Consider the following 18974-nt stretch of genomic DNA (forward strand, 5'->3'; position numbering starts at 1 on the left):
CACGCACGGACACTTCTGGATCTGAATGGTCGGTCGGCATCCATGACCACCCTTCGGCCCCTGCCTTCTTGCAGACAGCGTGCCCCCTGCTCGTCCTTCCCCGCTCCGGTCAAGTCCAGGCACCTGGCTCCGGCTGCAGGAGGGTGGCTTGCTTTGGCGCTTCTCGGCCAGCCGAGGGCGGGACCAGCTCTTTGGCCCAGGCCCCAGTCAACCCAATCTCTGTTATCCACAGCCAAAGACTGTGTCAGGTCCAGGCCATCTGGTCGACCGCCCCTCCCCCACCCCCACCCCCCATCCCCCTCCCTCTGTGGATGAATGGCCAGGCCCCCGCCCAGAGACCAGGTTCGGGCCTGGCCATCTGGGCTTGCCGAAGCGTCAGAACGTTGAAAGGCTGCATCAGCGTGTTTTCTATGGAGGTTTTTTTGTTTGTTTGTTTTCCTTTTTTTTTTTTTTTTTGAAGTTTTTTTTTTGTTTTGTTTTGTTTTGTTTGGAGGTATTTTGTTTTTGGAGGTTTTTTTTTTTTTTGTTTGTTTGTTTTGTTTTGTATTTATGATTTTTGTTGTTGTTGAGGGAAGTAGTTTCTTTGTTTGTTTTTTTGTTTGTTTGGTTTGTTGGTTGGTTGGTTGGTTGGTTGGTTGGTTGGTTGGTTGGTTTTGAATAGACCCATTTCTGTTTATTATGGCCAAGGTGAAAACGCCAGCTCCTCCACAATAGCTACCAGTAGAATTGATCCCCAAAATGACTAGGTACAGCACAGGTGTTTTTCGGAATTTTATTTTAATAAAATAAACGTTAAAGAGAAAACTTTGCATGAGTTTCCAATCCTATTTGAAAACAGAAGAAACAACTCCCCAATTGGCCACAGGTCCCCGCCAGCCCGCCCTCGGGAAGCACCGCGAGACGGTTTCCAGGCCTAGCTCCAGCACGCACGCACTGGCTGGGTGGTGCTTTAGCTGGTGTCCATCATGGCGTCGGAAGCGTCCAGCTGGGCGTCCAACTCCTCGGTGCCCCCCATCGGGTTGTAAGCGTCCTTCTGGGAGTCCCACTTTTTGGTGCCCCTCAGCGCGCCGCCAGTGTTCACCTGGGCGTCCAACCTTTTGGTGCTCCTCATGGAGTTGTAAGCGTCCAGCTGAGCGTCCAACTCCTCCGCAGAGATCTGTTGCTGTGAATTGCGTCCGGTGCCCCGGCCTGTAGCCCGGCTGCCTCCGCCCAAGCCTCCAGATCCTCGGTGTGGAGTCACCCCGCCCCTGTTGACACTCTGTACCGGGCTGCGCTGCGTGTGTATCTGTGAGGTGACGAGCTGGATGTTGAGGGGACGGCCATCCAAAGGGGCGCCGTGGTACTGTCTCATGGCTTCGAGGGCGTCTGCCTTCCGCGCAAAGTGCACGTGGCCTGTTCCCAGGCTGCGGCCGGAGCGGTCGTAGTGGACCCCGGCCTTCTTCAGAGGCCCGAACTCCGCAAACAGCTGCTGGACGTCCTCGTCGGACACTCCGAAGGCCAGGTTGGACAGAAGCAGCTTCCCCCCGGTCACCGGGCCGGCGCCCCTGCCCAAGCCCCTGCGGCAGCGGTCGTGTTGCCACTCGTCGGGAAGCTGTCTCAGCGGCCTGCTGTAGGGCGCCGGCCGGTTCCTGCCTCGGTCGAGGGCCGCCCGGTTCCGGAACGGCCCGCCGCCCCGGCTCACTGGAGCGGTGGTTTGCGCTCCGCCATTGCGGCCTCCCTGGGAGCCGGCCCGGCCTCGGTCCCGGCCTCGGTCCCAGCCTCGGTCCCGGCCTCGGTCCCGGCCTCGGTCCCAGCCTCGGTCCCGGCCTCGGTCCCGGCCTCGGTCCCAGCCTCGGTCCCGGCCTCGGTCCTGGCTTCGGTCCCTAGCCCCGCCGCTGCCGCCCCGCTGGCTCCGGTTCGGCCCAATGATGTCGTCCAGAGACATGTTGACTTTGTCGGCCATGGCGGGCCGGAATCGGCCTCAGATCGAGCCCGTGCGGGAAGCACGCCGGCCCTTCCCTTGCAGCGCGCGCGGGCGCCGGAGCTGTTCCTGAGCGGGCCCCAGATGTTGGGGTCCAGGCCCTGGGATTCCCAAAGGTGTGGACGGACTCCTCGCGGAAGCAGAAATGACACGCAGACAGCTGTTCAGACGGAGACAACAGAGTTCAGACGCGCCTTCTTCAGGGCTGAGAAGGTCTGTGAACCATAGACCCTGCCAGGTGCTGCCGCCCCTTCTTATATAGTCCCAGAGCGGTGGTGGGTGGGAGGAGCCAGAGAGGCCCACCAATCAGCCGCTCCCAGGAATGAAGCGTCACCGTTTGGGAGACCCCAACCTTAGGGTGGGGCAGGTGGCGCATCTCAAGGAAAGGTTCTCCTGAAAGTGGCTGCTATGCCTGGGGTGCTTGACCGGCGGGCGCCTCTTGGGCAGGCTCCTCCGACCCGGGACCCGTGAAGAGTGTTGGCGGGTTTTATTTTACTTTATGTTATTATTTTTTTTTTCTTATTTCTGTGCTCATTTCTCTTCATTCATTGCAATTGATTCTATCTCTCGGCAATGGACCCTTGAAAACATCCGTCCCATTTGCATGGGGGGGGGGAGGGGGAGTGGGAGGGGGGGTGTGCGGGATGGGGGAGGGGGAGACCGGAGACGCAAACCCACCGGACGTAGCGGCCCTTGGAGGTCATGGGAGGCAGAGGCTGAGGTGGATGTGAATAAAATGTGTATGCTTTCGTTACTTAGCTCTGAGCCCAGGACGCCAGAGGCCACCAGCAGTCAAACAGCCCCGTCAGAGAGCGGGGGTATAGATGTGTATGGATCTGTCCCTGTTCGTCAGTCTATGTTGTTCTCTGTATTCCACAAATGAGTGAGATCATGTGGTATTCAATTTTCTCTGACTGGCGAATTTCACTTAGCATAATGCTCTCCAGTTCCATCCATGCTGGCAAGAATTCCTTCTTCTTCCCACTTTATTACCGCAGTGTAGTCTTCCACTGGGTAGATGTACCACAGTTGTGTGTGTGTGTGTGTGTGTGTGTGTGTGTGTGTGTGTGTGTGTTCGTGTTGGTGTTTACTGCATTTCTGTGAAATGTTCCAGACACACACACCCCCCCCACTCCCCACACTACACCCCCACGCCCCTAGAGGCATATCCCTGGAGGCATCTCCCTACAGAAAAGCAGCTTAGGGTTTGGCCCCTCCCTTGGGCGGGCCCAGGTGCCAATGGCACCTTGAGGGCTTCCAGTGTGGTGGGAGCAGGGACACCTTGCAGGCGACATGAACCCATCTCTGGAAGAGGACACTGAGGCTGAGTCAGGTGAAATTGATTTGCATAAACGGGTCAGTTCTCAGGAAGACGGGAAGCTGGAGTTGAAGAAGCTGAGGGCCAGGGCGAGGGTACCCTTCTGAACAGGGTGCAGAGTGGGGGCCTAGGGAGAGAATGCCATCTGTCTGCAGTCAAACAGCTTAGCCCTACCGAGGGAGGGCATGACTCGTCCCTGTGTCTGTGGGGCCCTTCGGAGCAGGGTCTGAGTGCGGCGAGTGCTTGTCTGTGCGTGACTGCGGACGTAAACACCCAGTCACGCACAGACGCTCCTTGATGTGAATGGTCCGTCGGCATCCATGAGCACCCTTCAGCCCCTGCCTTCTCGTAGGCGGCGCGCCCCCTGCTGGCTTGTCCTTCCCCCCTCAGGTCAAGTCCCGGCACCTGTTTCTGCCTTCCCCAGAGGTGGCTGCGGGAGGGTGACTTGCATTAGCGCTACTCGACCAGCAGAGGGCGGGACGGGCTCTTATGCCATGCTTGGGCTGGGCCCTCGGGTCCAGCTCCCTCTCTGGATGAATGCTCAGGCCCCTGTCCAGAGACCAAGTACGGGCCGGGCCGCATGGGCTTGCCGAAGGGTTGAAAGCATTGAAAGGCTGGATTAATGTCATTACTAAGGAGGGCTTATTTTTTATTTTTATTATTATTATTATTATTATTATTATTATTATTTTATTTCGCGCTCCCGCGCGTGCAAGCCTGTGTGTGTGTGTGTGTGTGTGTGTGTGTGTGTGTGTGTGTGTGTGGGCAGGGCTGTTTTTTGTTTTTCTTTTAAGAAGTTGTGTGTGTGTGTGTTTTTAATTTTAAGAGGAGGGTTTTTGCCTGTTTGTTTGTTTGTTTGTTTTGTTTTGTTTTTTAAACCCAGTCAGAAGATCCAGTCTTCAAAGTGCATGCAAGCTGCTCCTTCCAGGGGGCCCGGACTGAATGTTCCAGGGCATCCCCAGGAAGGCCTGCAGGGATGGTGCCTCCCCATTCTGGAAGGTGTTCTGGACTCTGCCAAACAGGATGAAGTGTTTTGCCGACAGCCAGAGGAACCCGAAGTGGTTCTCATCGAACAGGATGAAGACCCCAGGGCGGCGCCTGGCGGAGACGAAGGTAGGTAAGTGCACACTAACGGTTTCCAGGACATAGGAACACATCCTGCTGGCTCTGGGGGTAATTCTGGTCTCTCGAGCCCACGTCCACAGCCAGAAGAAACGGAACGGGCTGCTCCTCCGAAGCTGCAGCCCTGGACTCCCCGACGCTGGGCTGGGCAGGGCTCCGCCAGCCATAGCCCTGGCTTTCCTCAGTCCCGTGTTCTTGCTGCGGCTGCGGCTGCGGCCGCGGCTGCTGCTCCCGGATCACCTGCTTGCCAGTCTCCTGGACCACAGGGGAGAGCTCTTTGAAGTTGCGGAAGATCTCGCCGTCTGGCGGGTGGATGCGGCGCATGAGGTGGATCTCTAACTTGGTGTTCATGCACTGTCCCGTGATGTGGGGGACCCTGGCATACTTCCCGCCATTTGGGCTCCGGTGACTTGGCAGCCGCCATTTTGCTTTTAAATATCTATCTAATGATCTTCTTACCGTGTGGAAGGAAGGGGGATAGAGAATTAGAAACCTCAAAGATGGAGAAACCTCAATCAGCTGCCTCCTGCAGACCTCCTGCTGGGCATGTGCCCACAAGCGAGGTATATGCCCTCGGCTGGAATCGGACCTGGGACCCTTTAGTCCGCACGCCGATGCTCTGTCCACGGAGCCAAACCAGTCAGCCGCCATTTTGAAAGGGCAAAGGTCAATCCCTCTCTTTTACCCTCTCTTTTACCGGCCGCCCCAAATCCCGCGTTTTAACTTCCCCGTTTTCGTAGCACAGAATAATACGAGTACAAAACATTGCACAAGTATACTTTTTACTACACAAAGGTGGATGAATACCTTTGTGTTGTTGGTGCGGGTGCGGGTGCAGGCGGGAGTGGGGGGAGGTGTGTGGGTGTGGGTGTGGGTGTGGGTGTGCTTCTGCGTGTGCGTGTGCGTGTGCGCGTGTGCGTCTGTGTGTGTAAAACCGCAGTCACGCACGGACACTTCTGGATCTGAATGGTCGGTCGGCATCCATGACCACCCTTCGGCCCCTGCCTTCTTGCAGACAGCGTGCCCCCTGCTCGTCCTTCCCCGCTCCGGTCAAGTCCAGGCACCTGGCTCCGGCTGCAGGAGGGTGGCTTGCTTTGGCGCTTCTCGGCCAGCCGAGGGCGGGACCAGCTCTTTGGCCCAGGCCCCAGTCAACCCAATCTCTGTTATCCACAGCCAAAGACTGTGTCAGGTCCAGGCCATCTGGTCGACCGCCCCTCCCCCACCCCCACCCCCCATCCCCCTCCCTCTGTGGATGAATGGCCAGGCCCCCGCCCAGAGACCAGGTTCGGGCCTGGCCATCTGGGCTTGCCGAAGCGTCAGAACGTTGAAAGGCTGCATCAGCGTGTTTTCTATGGAGGTTTTTTTGTTTGTTTGTTTTCCTTTTTTTTTTTTTTTTTGAAGTTTTTTTTTTTTTTTTTGAAGTTTTTTTTTTGTTTTGTTTTGTTTTGTTTGGAGGTATTTTGTTTTTGGAGTTTTTTTTTTTTGTTTTGTTTTGTTTTGTTTTGTATTTATGATTTTTGTTGTTGTTGAGGGAAGTAGTTTCTTTGTTTGTTTTTTTGTTTGTTTGGTTTGTTGGTTGGTTGGTTGGTTGGTTGGTTGGTTGGTTGGTTTTGAATAGACCCATTTCTGTTTATTATGGCCAAGGTGAAAACGCCAGCTCCTCCACAATAGCTACCAGTAGAATTGATCCCCAAAATGACTAGGTACAGCACAGGTGTTTTTCGGAATTTTATTTTAATAAAATAAACGTTAAAGAGAAAACTTTGCATGAGTTTCCAATCCTATTTGAAAACAGAAGAAACAACTCCCCAATTGGCCACAGGTCCCCGCCAGCCCGCCCTCGGGAAGCACCGCGAGACGGTTTCCAGGCCTAGCTCCAGCACGCACGCACTGGCTGGGTGGTGCTTTAGCTGGTGTCCATCATGGCGTCGGAAGCGTCCAGCTGGGCGTCCAACTCCTCGGTGCCCCCCATCGGGTTGTAAGCGTCCTTCTGGGAGTCCCACTTTTTGGTGCCCCTCAGCGCGCCGCCAGTGTTCACCTGGGCGTCCAACCTTTTGGTGCTCCTCATGGAGTTGTAAGCGTCCAGCTGAGCGTCCAACTCCTCCGCAGAGATCTGTTGCTGTGAATTGCGTCCGGTGCCCCGGCCTGTAGCCCGGCTGCCTCCGCCCAAGCCTCCAGATCCTCGGTGTGGAGTCACCCCGCCCCTGTTGACACTCTGTACCGGGCTGCGCTGCGTGTGTATCTGTGAGGTGACGAGCTGGATGTTGAGGGGACGGCCATCCAAAGGGGCGCCGTGGTACTGTCTCATGGCTTCGAGGGCGTCTGCCTTCCGCGCAAAGTGCACGTGGCCTGTTCCCAGGCTGCGGCCGGAGCGGTCGTAGTGGACCCCGGCCTTCTTCAGAGGCCCGAACTCCGCAAACAGCTGCTGGACGTCCTCGTCGGACACTCCGAAGGCCAGGTTGGACAGAAGCAGCTTCCCCCCGGTCACCGGGCCGGCGCCCCTGCCCAAGCCCCTGCGGCAGCGGTCGTGTTGCCACTCGTCGGGAAGCTGTCTCAGCGGCCTGCTGTAGGGCGCCGGCCGGTTCCTGCCTCGGTCGAGGGCCGCCCGGTTCCGGAACGGCCCGCCGCCCCGGCTCACTGGAGCGGTGGTTTGCGCTCCGCCATTGCGGCCTCCCTGGGAGCCGGCCCGGCCTCGGTCCCGGCCTCGGTCCCAGCCTCGGTCCCGGCCTCGGTCCCGGCCTCGGTCCCAGCCTCGGTCCCGGCCTCGGTCCCGGCCTCGGTCCCAGCCTCGGTCCCGGCCTCGGTCCTGGCTTCGGTCCCTAGCCCCGCCGCTGCCGCCCCGCTGGCTCCGGTTCGGCCCAATGATGTCGTCCAGAGACATGTTGACTTTGTCGGCCATGGCGGGCCGGAATCGGCCTCAGATCGAGCCCGTGCGGGAAGCACGCCGGCCCTTCCCTTGCAGCGCGCGCGGGCGCCGGAGCTGTTCCTGAGCGGGCCCCAGATGTTGGGGTCCAGGCCCTGGGATTCCCAAAGGTGTGGACGGACTCCTCGCGGAAGCAGAAATGACACGCAGACAGCTGTTCAGACGGAGACAACAGAGTTCAGACGCGCCTTCTTCAGGGCTGAGAAGGTCTGTGAACCATAGACCCTGCCAGGTGCTGCCGCCCCTTCTTATATAGTCCCAGAGCGGTGGTGGGTGGGAGGAGCCAGAGAGGCCCACCAATCAGCCGCTCCCAGGAATGAAGCGTCACCGTTTGGGAGACCCCAACCTTAGGGTGGGGCAGGTGGCGCATCTCAAGGAAAGGTTCTCCTGAAAGTGGCTGCTATGCCTGGGGTGCTTGACCGGCGGGCGCCTCTTGGGCAGGCTCCTCCGACCCGGGACCCGTGAAGAGTGTTGGCGGGTTTTATTTTACTTTATGTTATTATTTTTTTTTTCTTATTTCTGTGCTCATTTCTCTTCATTCATTGCAATTGATTCTATCTCTCGGCAATGGACCCTTGAAAACATCCGTCCCATTTGCATGGGGGGGGGGAGGGGGAGTGGGAGGGGGGGTGTGCGGGATGGGGGAGGGGGAGACCGGAGACGCAAACCCACCGGACGTAGCGGCCCTTGGAGGTCATGGGAGGCAGAGGCTGAGGTGGATGTGAATAAAATGTGTATGCTTTCGTTACTTAGCTCTGAGCCCAGGACGCCAGAGGCCACCAGCAGTCAAACAGCCCCGTCAGAGAGCGGGGGTATAGATGTGTATGGATCTGTCCCTGTTCGTCAGTCTATGTTGTTCTCTGTATTCCACAAATGAGTGAGATCATGTGGTATTCAATTTTCTCTGACTGGCGAATTTCACTTAGCATAATGCTCTCCAGTTCCATCCATGCTGGCAAGAATTCCTTCTTCTTCCCACTTTATTACCGCAGTGTAGTCTTCCACTGGGTAGATGTACCACAGTTTTGTGTGTGTGTGTGTGTGTGTGTGTGTGTGTGTGTGTGTGTGTGTGTTCGTGTTGGTGTTTACTGCATTTCTGTGAAATGTTCCAGACACACACACCCCCCCCCACTCCCCACACTACACCCCCACGCCCCTAGAGGCATATCCCTGGAGGCATCTCCCTACAGAAAAGCAGCTTAGGGTTTGGCCCCTCCCTTGGGCGGGCCCAGGTGCCAATGGCACCTTGAGGGCTTCCAGTGTGGTGGGAGCAGGGACACCTTGCAGGCGACATGAACCCATCTCTGGAAGAGGACACTGAGGCTGAGTCAGGTGAAATTGATTTGCATAAACGGGTCAGTTCTCAGGAAGACGGGAAGCTGGAGTTGAAGAAGCTGAGGGCCAGGGCGAGGGTACCCTTCTGAACAGGGTGCAGAGTGGGGGCCTAGGGAGAGAATGCCATCTGTCTGCAGTCAAACAGCTTAGCCCTACCGAGGGAGGGCATGACTCGTCCCTGTGTCTGTGGGGCCCTTCGGAGCAGGGTCTGAGTGCGGCGAGTGCTTGTCTGTGCGTGACTGCGGACGTAAACACCCAGTCACGCACAGACGCTCCTTGATGTGAATGGTCCGTCGGCATCCATGAGCACCCTTCAGCCCCTGCCTTCTCGTAGGCGGCGCGCCCCCTGCTGGCTTGTCCTTCCCCCCTCAGGTCAAGTCCCGGCACCTGTTTCTGCCTTCCCCAGAGGTGGCTGCGGGAGGGTGACTTGCATTAGCGCTACTCGACCAGCAGAGGGCGGGACGGGCTCTTATGCCATGCTTGGGCTGGGCCCTCGGGTCCAGCTCCCTCTCTGGATGAATGCTCAGGCCCCTGTCCAGAGACCAAGTACGGGCCGGGCCGCATGGGCTTGCCGAAGGGTTGAAAGCATTGAAAGGCTGGATTAATGTCATTACTAAGGAGGGCTTATTTTTTATTTTTATTATTATTATTATTATTATTATTATTATTATTATTATTATTTTATTTCGCGCTCCCGCGCGTGCAAGCCTGTGTGTGTGTGTGTGTGTGTGTGTGTGTGTGTGTGTGTGTGTGGGCAGGGCTGTTTTTTGTTTTTCTTTTAAGAAGTTGTGTGTGTGTGTGTTTTTAATTTTAAGAGGAGGGTTTTTGCCTGTTTGTTTGTTTGTTTGTTTTGTTTTGTTTTTTAAACCCAGTCAGAAGATCCAGTCTTCAAAGTGCATGCAAGCTGCTCCTTCCAGGGGGCCCGGACTGAATGTTCCAGGGCATCCCCAGGAAGGCCTGCAGGGATGGTGCCTCCCCATTCTGGAAGGTGTTCTGGACTCTGCCAAACAGGATGAAGTGTTTTGCCGACAGCCAGAGGAACCCGAAGTGGTTCTCATCGAACAGGATGAAGACCCCAGGGCGGCGCCTGGCGGAGACGAAGGTAGGTAAGTGCACACTAACGGTTTCCAGGACATAGGAACACATCCTGCTGGCTCTGGGGGTAATTCTGGTCTCTCGAGCCCACGTCCACAGCCAGAAGAAACGGAACGGGCTGCTCCTCCGAAGCTGCAGCCCTGGACTCCCCGACGCTGGGCTGGGCAGGGCTCCGCCAGCCATAGCCCTGGCTTTCCTCAGTCCCGTGTTCTTGCTGCGGCTGCGGCCGCGGCTGCTGCTCCCGGATCACCTGCTTGCCAGTCTCCTGGACCACAGGGGAGAGCTCTTTGAAGTTGCGGAAGATCTCGCCGTCTGGCGGGTGGATGCGGCGCATGAGGTGGATCTCTAACTTGGTGTTCATGCACTGTCCCGTGATGTGGGGGACCCTGGCATACTTCCCGCCATTTGGGCTCCGGTGACTTGGCAGCCGCCATTTTGCTTTTAAATATCTATCTAATGATCTTCTTACCGTGTGGAAGGAAGGGGGATAGAGAATTAGAAACCTCAAAGATGGAGAAACCTCAATCAGCTGCCTCCTGCAGACCTCCTGCTGGGCATGTGCCCACAAGCGAGGTATATGCCCTCGGCTGGAATCGGACCTGGGACCCTTTAGTCCGCACGCCGATGCTCTGTCCACGGAGCCAAACCAGTCAGCCGCCATTTTGAAAGGGCAAAGGTCAATCCCTCTCTTTTACCCTCTCTTTTACCGGCCGCCCCAAATCCCGCGTTTTAACTTCCCCGTTTTCGTAGCACAGAATAATACGAGTACAAAACATTGCACAAGTATACTTTTTACTACACAAAGGTGGATGAATACCTTTGTGTTGTTGGTGCGGGTGCGGGTGCAGGCGGGAGTGGGGGGAGGTGTGTGGGTGTGGGTGTGGGTGTGGGTGTGCTTCTGCGTGTGCGTGTGCGTGTGCGCGTGTGCGTCTGTGTGTGTAAAACCGCAGTCACGCACGGACACTTCTGGATCTGAATGGTCGGTCGGCATCCATGACCACCCTTCGGCCCCTGCCTTCTTGCAGACAGCGTGCCCCCTGCTCGTCCTTCCCCGCTCCGGTCAAGTCCAGGCACCTGGCTCCGGCTGCAGGAGGGTGGCTTGCTTTGGCGCTTCTCGGCCAGCCGAGGGCGGGACCAGCTCTTTGGCCCAGGCCCCAGTCAACCCAATCTCTGTTATCCACAGCCAAAGACTGTGTCAGGTCCAGGCCATCTGGTCGACCGCCCCTCCCCCACCCCCACCCCCCATCCCCCTCCCTCTGTGGATGAATGGCCAGGCCCCCGCCCAGAGACCAGGTTCGGGCCTGGCCATCTGGGCTTGCCGAAGCGTCAGAACGTTGAAAGGCTGCATCAGCGTGTTTTCTATGGAGGTTTTTTTGTTTGTTTGTTTTACTTTTTTTTTTTTTTTTTGAAGTTTTTTTTTTGTTTTGTTTTGTTTTGTTTGGAGGTATTTTGTTTTTGGAGGTTTTTTTTTTTTTTTTGTTTGTTTTGTTTTGTATTTATGATTTTTGTTGTTGAGGGAAGTAGTTTCTTTGTTTGTTTTTTTGTTTGTTTGGTTTGTTGGTTGGTTGGTTGGTTGGTTGGTTGGTTGGTTGGTTGGTTTTGAATAGACCCATTTCTGTTTATTATGGCCAAGGTGAAAACGCCAGCTCCTCCACAATAGCTACCAGTAGAATTGATCCCCAAAATGACTAGGTACAGCACAGGTGTTTTTCGGAATTTTATTTTAATAAAATAAACGTTAAAGAGAAAACTTTGCATGAGTTTCCAATCCTATTTGAAAACAGAAGAAACAACTCCCCAATTGGCCACAGGTCCCCGCCAGCCCGCCCTCGGGAAGCACCGCGAGACGGTTTCCAGGCCTAGCTCCAGCACGCACGCACTGGCTGGGTGGTGCTTTAGCTGGTGTCCATCATGGCGTCGGAAGCGTCCAGCTGGGCGTCCAACTCCTCGGTGCCCCCCATCGGGTTGTAAGCGTCCTTCTGGGAGTCCCACTTTTTGGTGCCCCTCAGCGCGCCGCCAGTGTTCACCTGGGCGTCCAACCTTTTGGTGCTCCTCATGGAGTTGTAAGCGTCCAGCTGAGCGTCCAACTCCTCCGCAGAGATCTGTTGCTGTGAATTGCGTCCGGTGCCCCGGCCTGTAGCCCGGCTGCCTCCGCCCAAGCCTCCAGATCCTCGGTGTGGAGTCACCCCGCCCCTGTTGACACTCTGTACCGGGCTGCGCTGCGTGTGTATCTGTGAGGTGACGAGCTGGATGTTGAGGGGACGGCCATCCAAAGGGGCGCCGTGGTACTGTCTCATGGCTTCGAGGGCGTCTGCCTTCCGCGCAAAGTGCACGTGGCCTGTTCCCAGGCTGCGGCCGGAGCGGTCGTAGTGGACCCCGGCCTTCTTCAGAGGCCCGAACTCCGCAAACAGCTGCTGGACGTCCTCGTCGGACACTCCGAAGGCCAGGTTGGACAGAAGCAGCTTCCCCCCGGTCACCGGGCCGGCGCCCCTGCCCAAGCCCCTGCGGCAGCGGTCGTGTTGCCACTCGTCGGGAAGCTGTCTCAGCGGCCTGCTGTAGGGCGCCGGCCGGTTCCTGCCTCGGTCGAGGGCCGCCCGGTTCCGGAACGGCCCGCCGCCCCGGCTCACTGGAGCGGTGGTTTGCGCTCCGCCATTGCGGCCTCCCTGGGAGCCGGCCCGGCCTCGGTCCCGGCCTCGGTCCCAGCCTCGGTCCCGGCCTCGGTCCCGGCCTCGGTCCCAGCCTCGGTCCCGGCCTCGGTCCCGGCCTCGGTCCCAGCCTCGGTCCCGGCCTCGGTCCTGGCTTCGGTCCCTAGCCCCGCCGCTGCCGCCCCGCTGGCTCCGGTTCGGCCCAATGATGTCGTCCAGAGACATGTTGACTTTGTCGGCCATGGCGGGCCGGAATCGGCCTCAGATCGAGCCCGTGCGGGAAGCACGCCGGCCCTTCCCTTGCAGCGCGCGCGGGCGCCGGAGCTGTTCCTGAGCGGGCCCCAGATGTTGGGGTCCAGGCCCTGGGATTCCCAAAGGTGTGGACGGACTCCTCGCGGAAGCAGAAATGACACGCAGACAGCTGTTCAGACGGAGACAACAGAGTTCAGACGCGCCTTCTTCAGGGCTGAGAAGGTCTGTGAACCATAGACCCTGCCAGGTGCTGCCGCCCCTTCTTATATAGTCCCAGAGCGGTGGTGGGTGGGAGGAGCCAGAGAGGCCCACCAATCAGCCGCTCCCAGGAATGAAGCGTCACCGTTTGGGAGACCCCAACCTTAGGGTGGGGCAGGTGGCGCATCTCAAGGAAAGGTTCTCCTGAAAGTGGCTGCTATGCCTGGGGTGCTTGACCGGCGGGCGCCTCTTGGGCAGGCTCCTCCGACCCGGGACCCGTGAAGAGTGTTGGCGGGTTTTATTTTACTTTATGTTATTATTTTTTTTTTCTTATTTCTGTGCTCATTTCTCTTCATTCATTGCAATTGATTCTATCTCTCGGCAATGGACCCTTGAAAACATCCGTCCCATTTGCATGGGGGGGGGGGAGGGGGAGTGGGAGGGGGGGTGTGCGGGATGGGGGAGGGGGAGACCGGAGACGCAAACCCACCGGACGTAGCGGCCCTTGGAGGTCATGGGAGGCAGAGGCTGAGGTGGATGTGAATAAAATGTGTATGCTTTCGTTACTTAGCTCTGAGCCCAGGACGCCAGAGGCCACCAGCAGTCAAACAGCCCCGTCAGAGAGCGGGGGTATAGATGTGTATGGATCTGTCCCTGTTCGTCAGTCTATGTTGTTCTCTGTATTCCACAAATGAGTGAGATCATGTGGTATTCAATTTTCTCTGACTGGCGAATTTCACTTAGCATAATGCTCTCCAGTTCCATCCATGCTGGCAATCTTCTTCCCACTTTATTACCGCAGTGTAGTCTTCCACTGGGTAGATGTACCACAGTTGTGTGTGTGTGTGTGTGTTCGTGTTGGTGTTTACTGCATTTCTGTGAAATGTTCCAGACACACACACCCCCCCCACTCCCCACACTACACCCCCACGCCCCTAGAGGCATATCCCTGGAGGCATCTCCCTACAGAAAAGCAGCTTAGGGTTTGGCCCCTCCCTTGGGCGGGCCCAGGTGCCAATGGCACCTTGAGGGCTTCCAGTGTGGTGGGAGCAGGGACACCTTGCAGGCGACATGAACCCATCTCTGGAAGAGGACACTGAGGCTGAGTCAGGTGAAATTGATTTGCATAAACGGGTCAGTTCTCAGGAAGACGGGAAGCTGGAGTTGAAGAAGCTGAGGGCCAGGGCGAGGGTACCCTTCTGAACAGGGTGCAGAGTGGGGGCCTAGGGAGAGAATGCCATCTGTCTGCAGTCAAACAGCTTAGCCCTACCGAGGGAGGGCATGACTCGTCCCTGTGTCTGTGGGGCCCTTCGGAGCAGGGTCTGAGTGCGGCGAGTGCTTGTCTGTGCGTGACTGCGGACGTAAACACCCAGTCACGCACAGACGCTCCTTGATGTGAATGGTCCGTCGGCATCCATGAGCACCCTTCAGCCCCTGCCTTCTCGTAGGCGGCGCGCCCCCTGCTGGCTTGTCCTTCCCCCCTCAGGTCAAGTCCCGGCACCTGTTTCTGCCTTCCCCAGAGGTGGCTGCGGGAGGGTGACTTGCATTAGCGCTACTCGACCAGCAGAGGGCGGGACGGGCTCTTATGCCATGCTTGGGCTGGGCCCTCGGGTCCAGCTCCCTCTCTGGATGAATGCTCAGGCCCCTGTCCAGAGACCAAGTACGGGCCGGGCCGCATGGGCTTGCCGAAGGGTTGAAAGCATTGAAAGGCTGGATTAATGTCATTACTAAGGAGGGCTTATTTTTTATTTTTATTATTATTATTATTATTATTATTATTATTATTTTATTTCGCGCTCCCGCGCGTGCAAGCCTGTGTGTGTGTGTGTGTGTGTGTGTGTGTGTGTGTGTGTGTGGCAGGGCTGTTTTTTGTTTTTCTTTTAAGAAGTTGTGTGTGTGTGTGTTTTTAATTTTAAGAGGAGGGTTTTTGCCTGTTTGTTTGTTTGTTTGTTTTGTTTTGTTTTTTAAACCCAGTCAGAAGATCCAGTCTTCAAAGTGCATGCAAGCTGCTCCTTCCAGGGGGCCCGGACTGAATGTTCCAGGGCATCCCCAGGAAGGCCTGCAGGGATGGTGCCTCCCCATTCTGGAAGGTGTTCTGGACTCTGCCAAACAGGATGAAGTGTTTTGCCGACAGCCAGAGGAACCCGAAGTGGTTCTCATCGAACAGGATGAAGACCCCAGGGCGGCGCCTGGCGGAGACGAAGGTAGGTAAGTGCACACTAACGGTTTCCAGGACATAGGAACACATCCTGCTGGCTCTGGGGGTAATTCTGGTCTCTCGAGCCCACGTCCACAGCCAGAAGAAACGGAACGGGCTGCTCCTCCGAAGCTGCAGCCCTGGACTCCCCGACGCTGGGCTGGGCAGGGCTCCGCCAGCCATAGCCCTGGCTTTCCTCAGTCCCGTGTTCTTGCTGCGGCTGCGGCCGCGGCTGCTGCTCCCGGATCACCTGCTTGCCAGTCTCCTGGACCACAGGGGAGAGCTCTTTGAAGTTGCGGAAGATCTCGCCGTCTGGCGGGTGGATGCGGCGCATGAGGTGGATCTCTAACTTGGTGTTCATGCACTGTCCCGTGATGTGGGGGACCCTGGCATACTTCCCGCCATTTGGGCTCCGGTGACTTGGCAGCCGCCATTTTGCTTTTAAATATCTATCTAATGATCTTCTTACCGTGTGGAAGGAAGGGGGATAGAGAATTAGAAACCTCAAAGATGGAGAAACCTCAATCAGCTGCCTCCTGCAGACCTCCTGCTGGGCATGTGCCCACAAGCGAGGTATATGCCCTCGGCTGGAATCGGACCTGGGACCCTTTAGTCCGCACGCCGATGCTCTGTCCACGGAGCCAAACCAGTCAGCCGCCATTTTGAAAGGGCAAAGGTCAATCCCTCTCTTTTACCCTCTCTTTTACCGGCCGCCCCAAATCCCGCGTTTTAACTTCCCCGTTTTCGTAGCACAGAATAATACGAGTACAAAACATTGCACAAGTATACTTTTTACTACACAAAGGTGGATGAATACCTTTGTGTTGTTGGTGCGGGTGCGGGTGCAGGCGGGAGTGGGGGGAGGTGTGTGGGTGTGGGTGTGGGTGTGGGTGTGCTTCTGCGTGTGCGTGTGCGTGTGCGCGTGTGCGTCTGTGTGTGTAAAACCGCAGTCACGCACGGACACTTCTGGATCTGAATGGTCGGTCGGCATCCATGACCACCCTTCGGCCCCTGCCTTCTTGCAGACAGCGTGCCCCCTGCTCGTCCTTCCCCGCTCCGGTCAAGTCCAGGCACCTGGCTCCGGCTGCAGGAGGGTGGCTTGCTTTGGCGCTTCTCGGCCAGCCGAGGGCGGGACCAGCTCTTTGGCCCAGGCCCCAGTCAACCCAATCTCTGTTATCCACAGCCAAAGACTGTGTCAGGTCCAGGCCATCTGGTCGACCGCCCCTCCCCCACCCCCACCCCCCATCCCCCTCCCTCTGTGGATGAATGGCCAGGCCCCCGCCCAGAGACCAGGTTCGGGCCTGGCCATCTGGGCTTGCCGAAGCGTCAGAACGTTGAAAGGCTGCATCAGCGTGTTTTCTATGGAGGTTTTTTTGTTTGTTTGTTTTCCTTTTTTTTTTTTTTTTTGAAGTTTTTTTTTTGTTTTGTTTTGTTTTGTTTGGAGGTATTTTGTTTTTGGAGGTTTTTTTTTTTTTTGTTTGTTTGTTTTGTTTTGTATTTATGATTTTTGTTGTTGTTGAGGGAAGTAGTTTCTTTGTTTGTTTTTTTGTTTGTTTGGTTTGTTGGTTGGTTGGTTGGTTGGTTGGTTGGTTGGTTGGTTGGTTTTGAATAGACCCATTTCTGTTTATTATGGCCAAGGTGAAAACGCCAGCTCCTCCACAATAGCTACCAGTAGAATTGATCCCCAAAATGACTAGGTACAGCACAGGTGTTTTTCGGAATTTTATTTTAATAAAATAAACGTTAAAGAGAAAACTTTGCATGAGTTTCCAATCCTATTTGAAAACAGAAGAAACAACTCCCCAATTGGCCACAGGTCCCCGCCAGCCCGCCCTCGGGAAGCACCGCGAGACGGTTTCCAGGCCTAGCTCCAGCACGCACGCACTGGCTGGGTGGTGCTTTAGCTGGTGTCCATCATGGCGTCGGAAGCGTCCAGCTGGGCGTCCAACTCCTCGGTGCCCCCCATCGGGTTGTAAGCGTCCTTCTGGGAGTCCCACTTTTTGGTGCCCCTCAGCGCGCCGCCAGTGTTCACCTGGGCGTCCAACCTTTTGGTGCTCCTCATGGAGTTGTAAGCGTCCAGCTGAGCGTCCAACTCCTCCGCAGAGATCTGTTGCTGTGAATTGCGTCCGGTGCCCCGGCCTGTAGCCCGGCTGCCTCCGCCCAAGCCTCCAGATCCTCGGTGTGGAGTCACCCCGCCCCTGTTGACACTCTGTACCGGGCTGCGCTGCGTGTGTATCTGTGAGGTGACGAGCTGGATGTTGAGGGGACGGCCATCCAAAGGGGCGCCGTGGTACTGTCTCATGGCTTCGAGGGCGTCTGCCTTCCGCGCAAAGTGCACGTGGCCTGTTCCCAGGCTGCGGCCGGAGCGGTCGTAGTGGACCCCGGCCTTCTTCAGAGGCCCGAACTCCGCAAACAGCTGCTGGACGTCCTCGTCGGACACTCCGAAGGCCAGGTTGGACAGAAGCAGCTTCCCCCCGGTCACCGGGCCGGCGCCCCTGCCCAAGCCCCTGCGGCAGCGGTCGTGTTGCCACTCGTCGGGAAGCTGTCTCAGCGGCCTGCTGTAGGGCGCCGGCCGGTTCCTGCCTCGGTCGAGGGCCGCCCGGTTCCGGAACGGCCCGCCGCCCCGGCTCACTGGAGCGGTGGTTTGCGCTCCGCCATTGCGGCCTCCCTGGGAGCCGGCCCGGCCTCGGTCCCGGCCTCGGTCCCAGCCTCGGTCCCGGCCTCGGTCCCGGCCTCGGTCCCAGCCTCGGTCCCGGCCTCGGTCCCGGCCTCGGTCCCAGCCTCGGTCCCGGCCTCGGTCCTGGCTTCGGTCCCTAGCCCCGCCGCTGCCGCCCCGCTGGCTCCGGTTCGGCCCAATGATGTCGTCCAGAGACATGTTGACTTTGTCGGCCATGGCGGGCCGGAATCGGCCTCAGATCGAGCCCGTGCGGGAAGCACGCCGGCCCTTCCCTTGCAGCGCGCGCGGGCGCCGGAGCTGTTCCTGAGCGGGCCCCAGATGTTGGGGTCCAGGCCCTGGGATTCCCAAAGGTGTGGACGGACTCCTCGCGGAAGCAGAAATGACACGCAGACAGCTGTTCAGACGGAGACAACAGAGTTCAGACGCGCCTTCTTCAGGGCTGAGAAGGTCTGTGAACCATAGACCCTGCCAGGTGCTGCCGCCCCTTCTTATATAGTCCCAGAGCGGTGGTGGGTGGGAGGAGCCAGAGAGGCCCACCAATCAGCCGCTCCCAGGAATGAAGCGTCACCGTTTGGGAGACCCCAACCTTAGGGTGGGGCAGGTGGCGCATCTCAAGGAAAGGTTCTCCTGAAAGTGGCTGCTATGCCTGGGGTGCTTGACCGGCGGGCGCCTCTTGGGCAGGCTCCTCCGACCCGGGACCCGTGAAGAGTGTTGGCGGGTTTTATTTTACTTTATGTTATTATTTTTTTTTTCTTATTTCTGTGCTCATTTCTCTTCATTCATTGCAATTGATTCTATCTCTCGGCAATGGACCCTTGAAAACATCCGTCCCATTTGCATGGGGGGGGGGAGGGGGAGTGGGAGGGGGGGTGTGCGGGATGGGGGAGGGGGAGACCGGAGACGCAAACCCACCGGACGTAGCGGCCCTTGGAGGTCATGGGAGGCAGAGGCTGAGGTGGATGTGAATAAAATGTGTATGCTTTCGTTACTTAGCTCTGAGCCCAGGACGCCAGAGGCCACCAGCAGTCAAACAGCCCCGTCAGAGAGCGGGGGTATAGATGTGTATGGATCTGTCCCTGTTCGTCAGTCTATGTTGTTCTCTGTATTCCACAAATGAGTGAGATCATGTGGTATTCAATTTTCTCTGACTGGCGAATTTCACTTAGCATAATGCTCTCCAGTTCCATCCATGCTGGCAAGAATTCCTTCTTCTTCCCACTTTATTACCGCAGTGTAGTCTTCCACTGGGTAG

At 57.1% G+C, this 18974-nt stretch overlaps 4 protein-coding genes across 4 annotated transcripts; all 4 read right to left on the minus strand.

The window, feature by feature from the left end:
- Window positions 1-949: 949 nt before the first annotated feature.
- On the minus strand, window positions 950-1942 carry LOC132237667 (aly/REF export factor 2-like). Its single transcript, XM_059702287.1, has 2 exons — window positions 1879-1942; window positions 950-1680 (listed from the first exon to the last, which is right to left on the minus strand). Exons 1-2 carry the CDS (start codon window positions 1940-1942, stop codon window positions 950-952), a joined length of 795 nt encoding a protein of 264 aa, XP_059558270.1.
- A 4364-nt stretch (window positions 1943-6306) lies between these two features.
- Window positions 6307-7299, minus strand: LOC132237668 (aly/REF export factor 2-like). The gene is made up of 2 exons (XM_059702288.1): window positions 7236-7299; window positions 6307-7037 (listed from the first exon to the last, which is right to left on the minus strand). The coding sequence occupies exons 1-2, from the start codon at window positions 7297-7299 to the stop codon at window positions 6307-6309; spliced, it is 795 nt and encodes a 264-aa protein (XP_059558271.1).
- A 4349-nt stretch (window positions 7300-11648) lies between these two features.
- Window positions 11649-12641, minus strand: LOC132237669 (aly/REF export factor 2-like). The gene is made up of 2 exons (XM_059702289.1): window positions 12578-12641; window positions 11649-12379 (listed from the first exon to the last, which is right to left on the minus strand). The coding sequence occupies exons 1-2, from the start codon at window positions 12639-12641 to the stop codon at window positions 11649-11651; spliced, it is 795 nt and encodes a 264-aa protein (XP_059558272.1).
- A 4304-nt stretch (window positions 12642-16945) lies between these two features.
- LOC132237671 (aly/REF export factor 2-like) lies at window positions 16946-17938 on the minus strand. The gene is made up of 2 exons (XM_059702290.1): window positions 17875-17938; window positions 16946-17676 (listed from the first exon to the last, which is right to left on the minus strand). The coding sequence occupies exons 1-2, from the start codon at window positions 17936-17938 to the stop codon at window positions 16946-16948; spliced, it is 795 nt and encodes a 264-aa protein (XP_059558273.1).
- Between the last annotated feature and the right edge of the window lie 1036 nt (window positions 17939-18974).

This window comes from Myotis daubentonii, chromosome 6, assembly GCF_963259705.1.
Source record: "Myotis daubentonii chromosome 6, mMyoDau2.1, whole genome shotgun sequence".
Lineage (NCBI taxonomy): Eukaryota > Metazoa > Chordata > Mammalia > Chiroptera > Vespertilionidae > Myotis > Myotis daubentonii.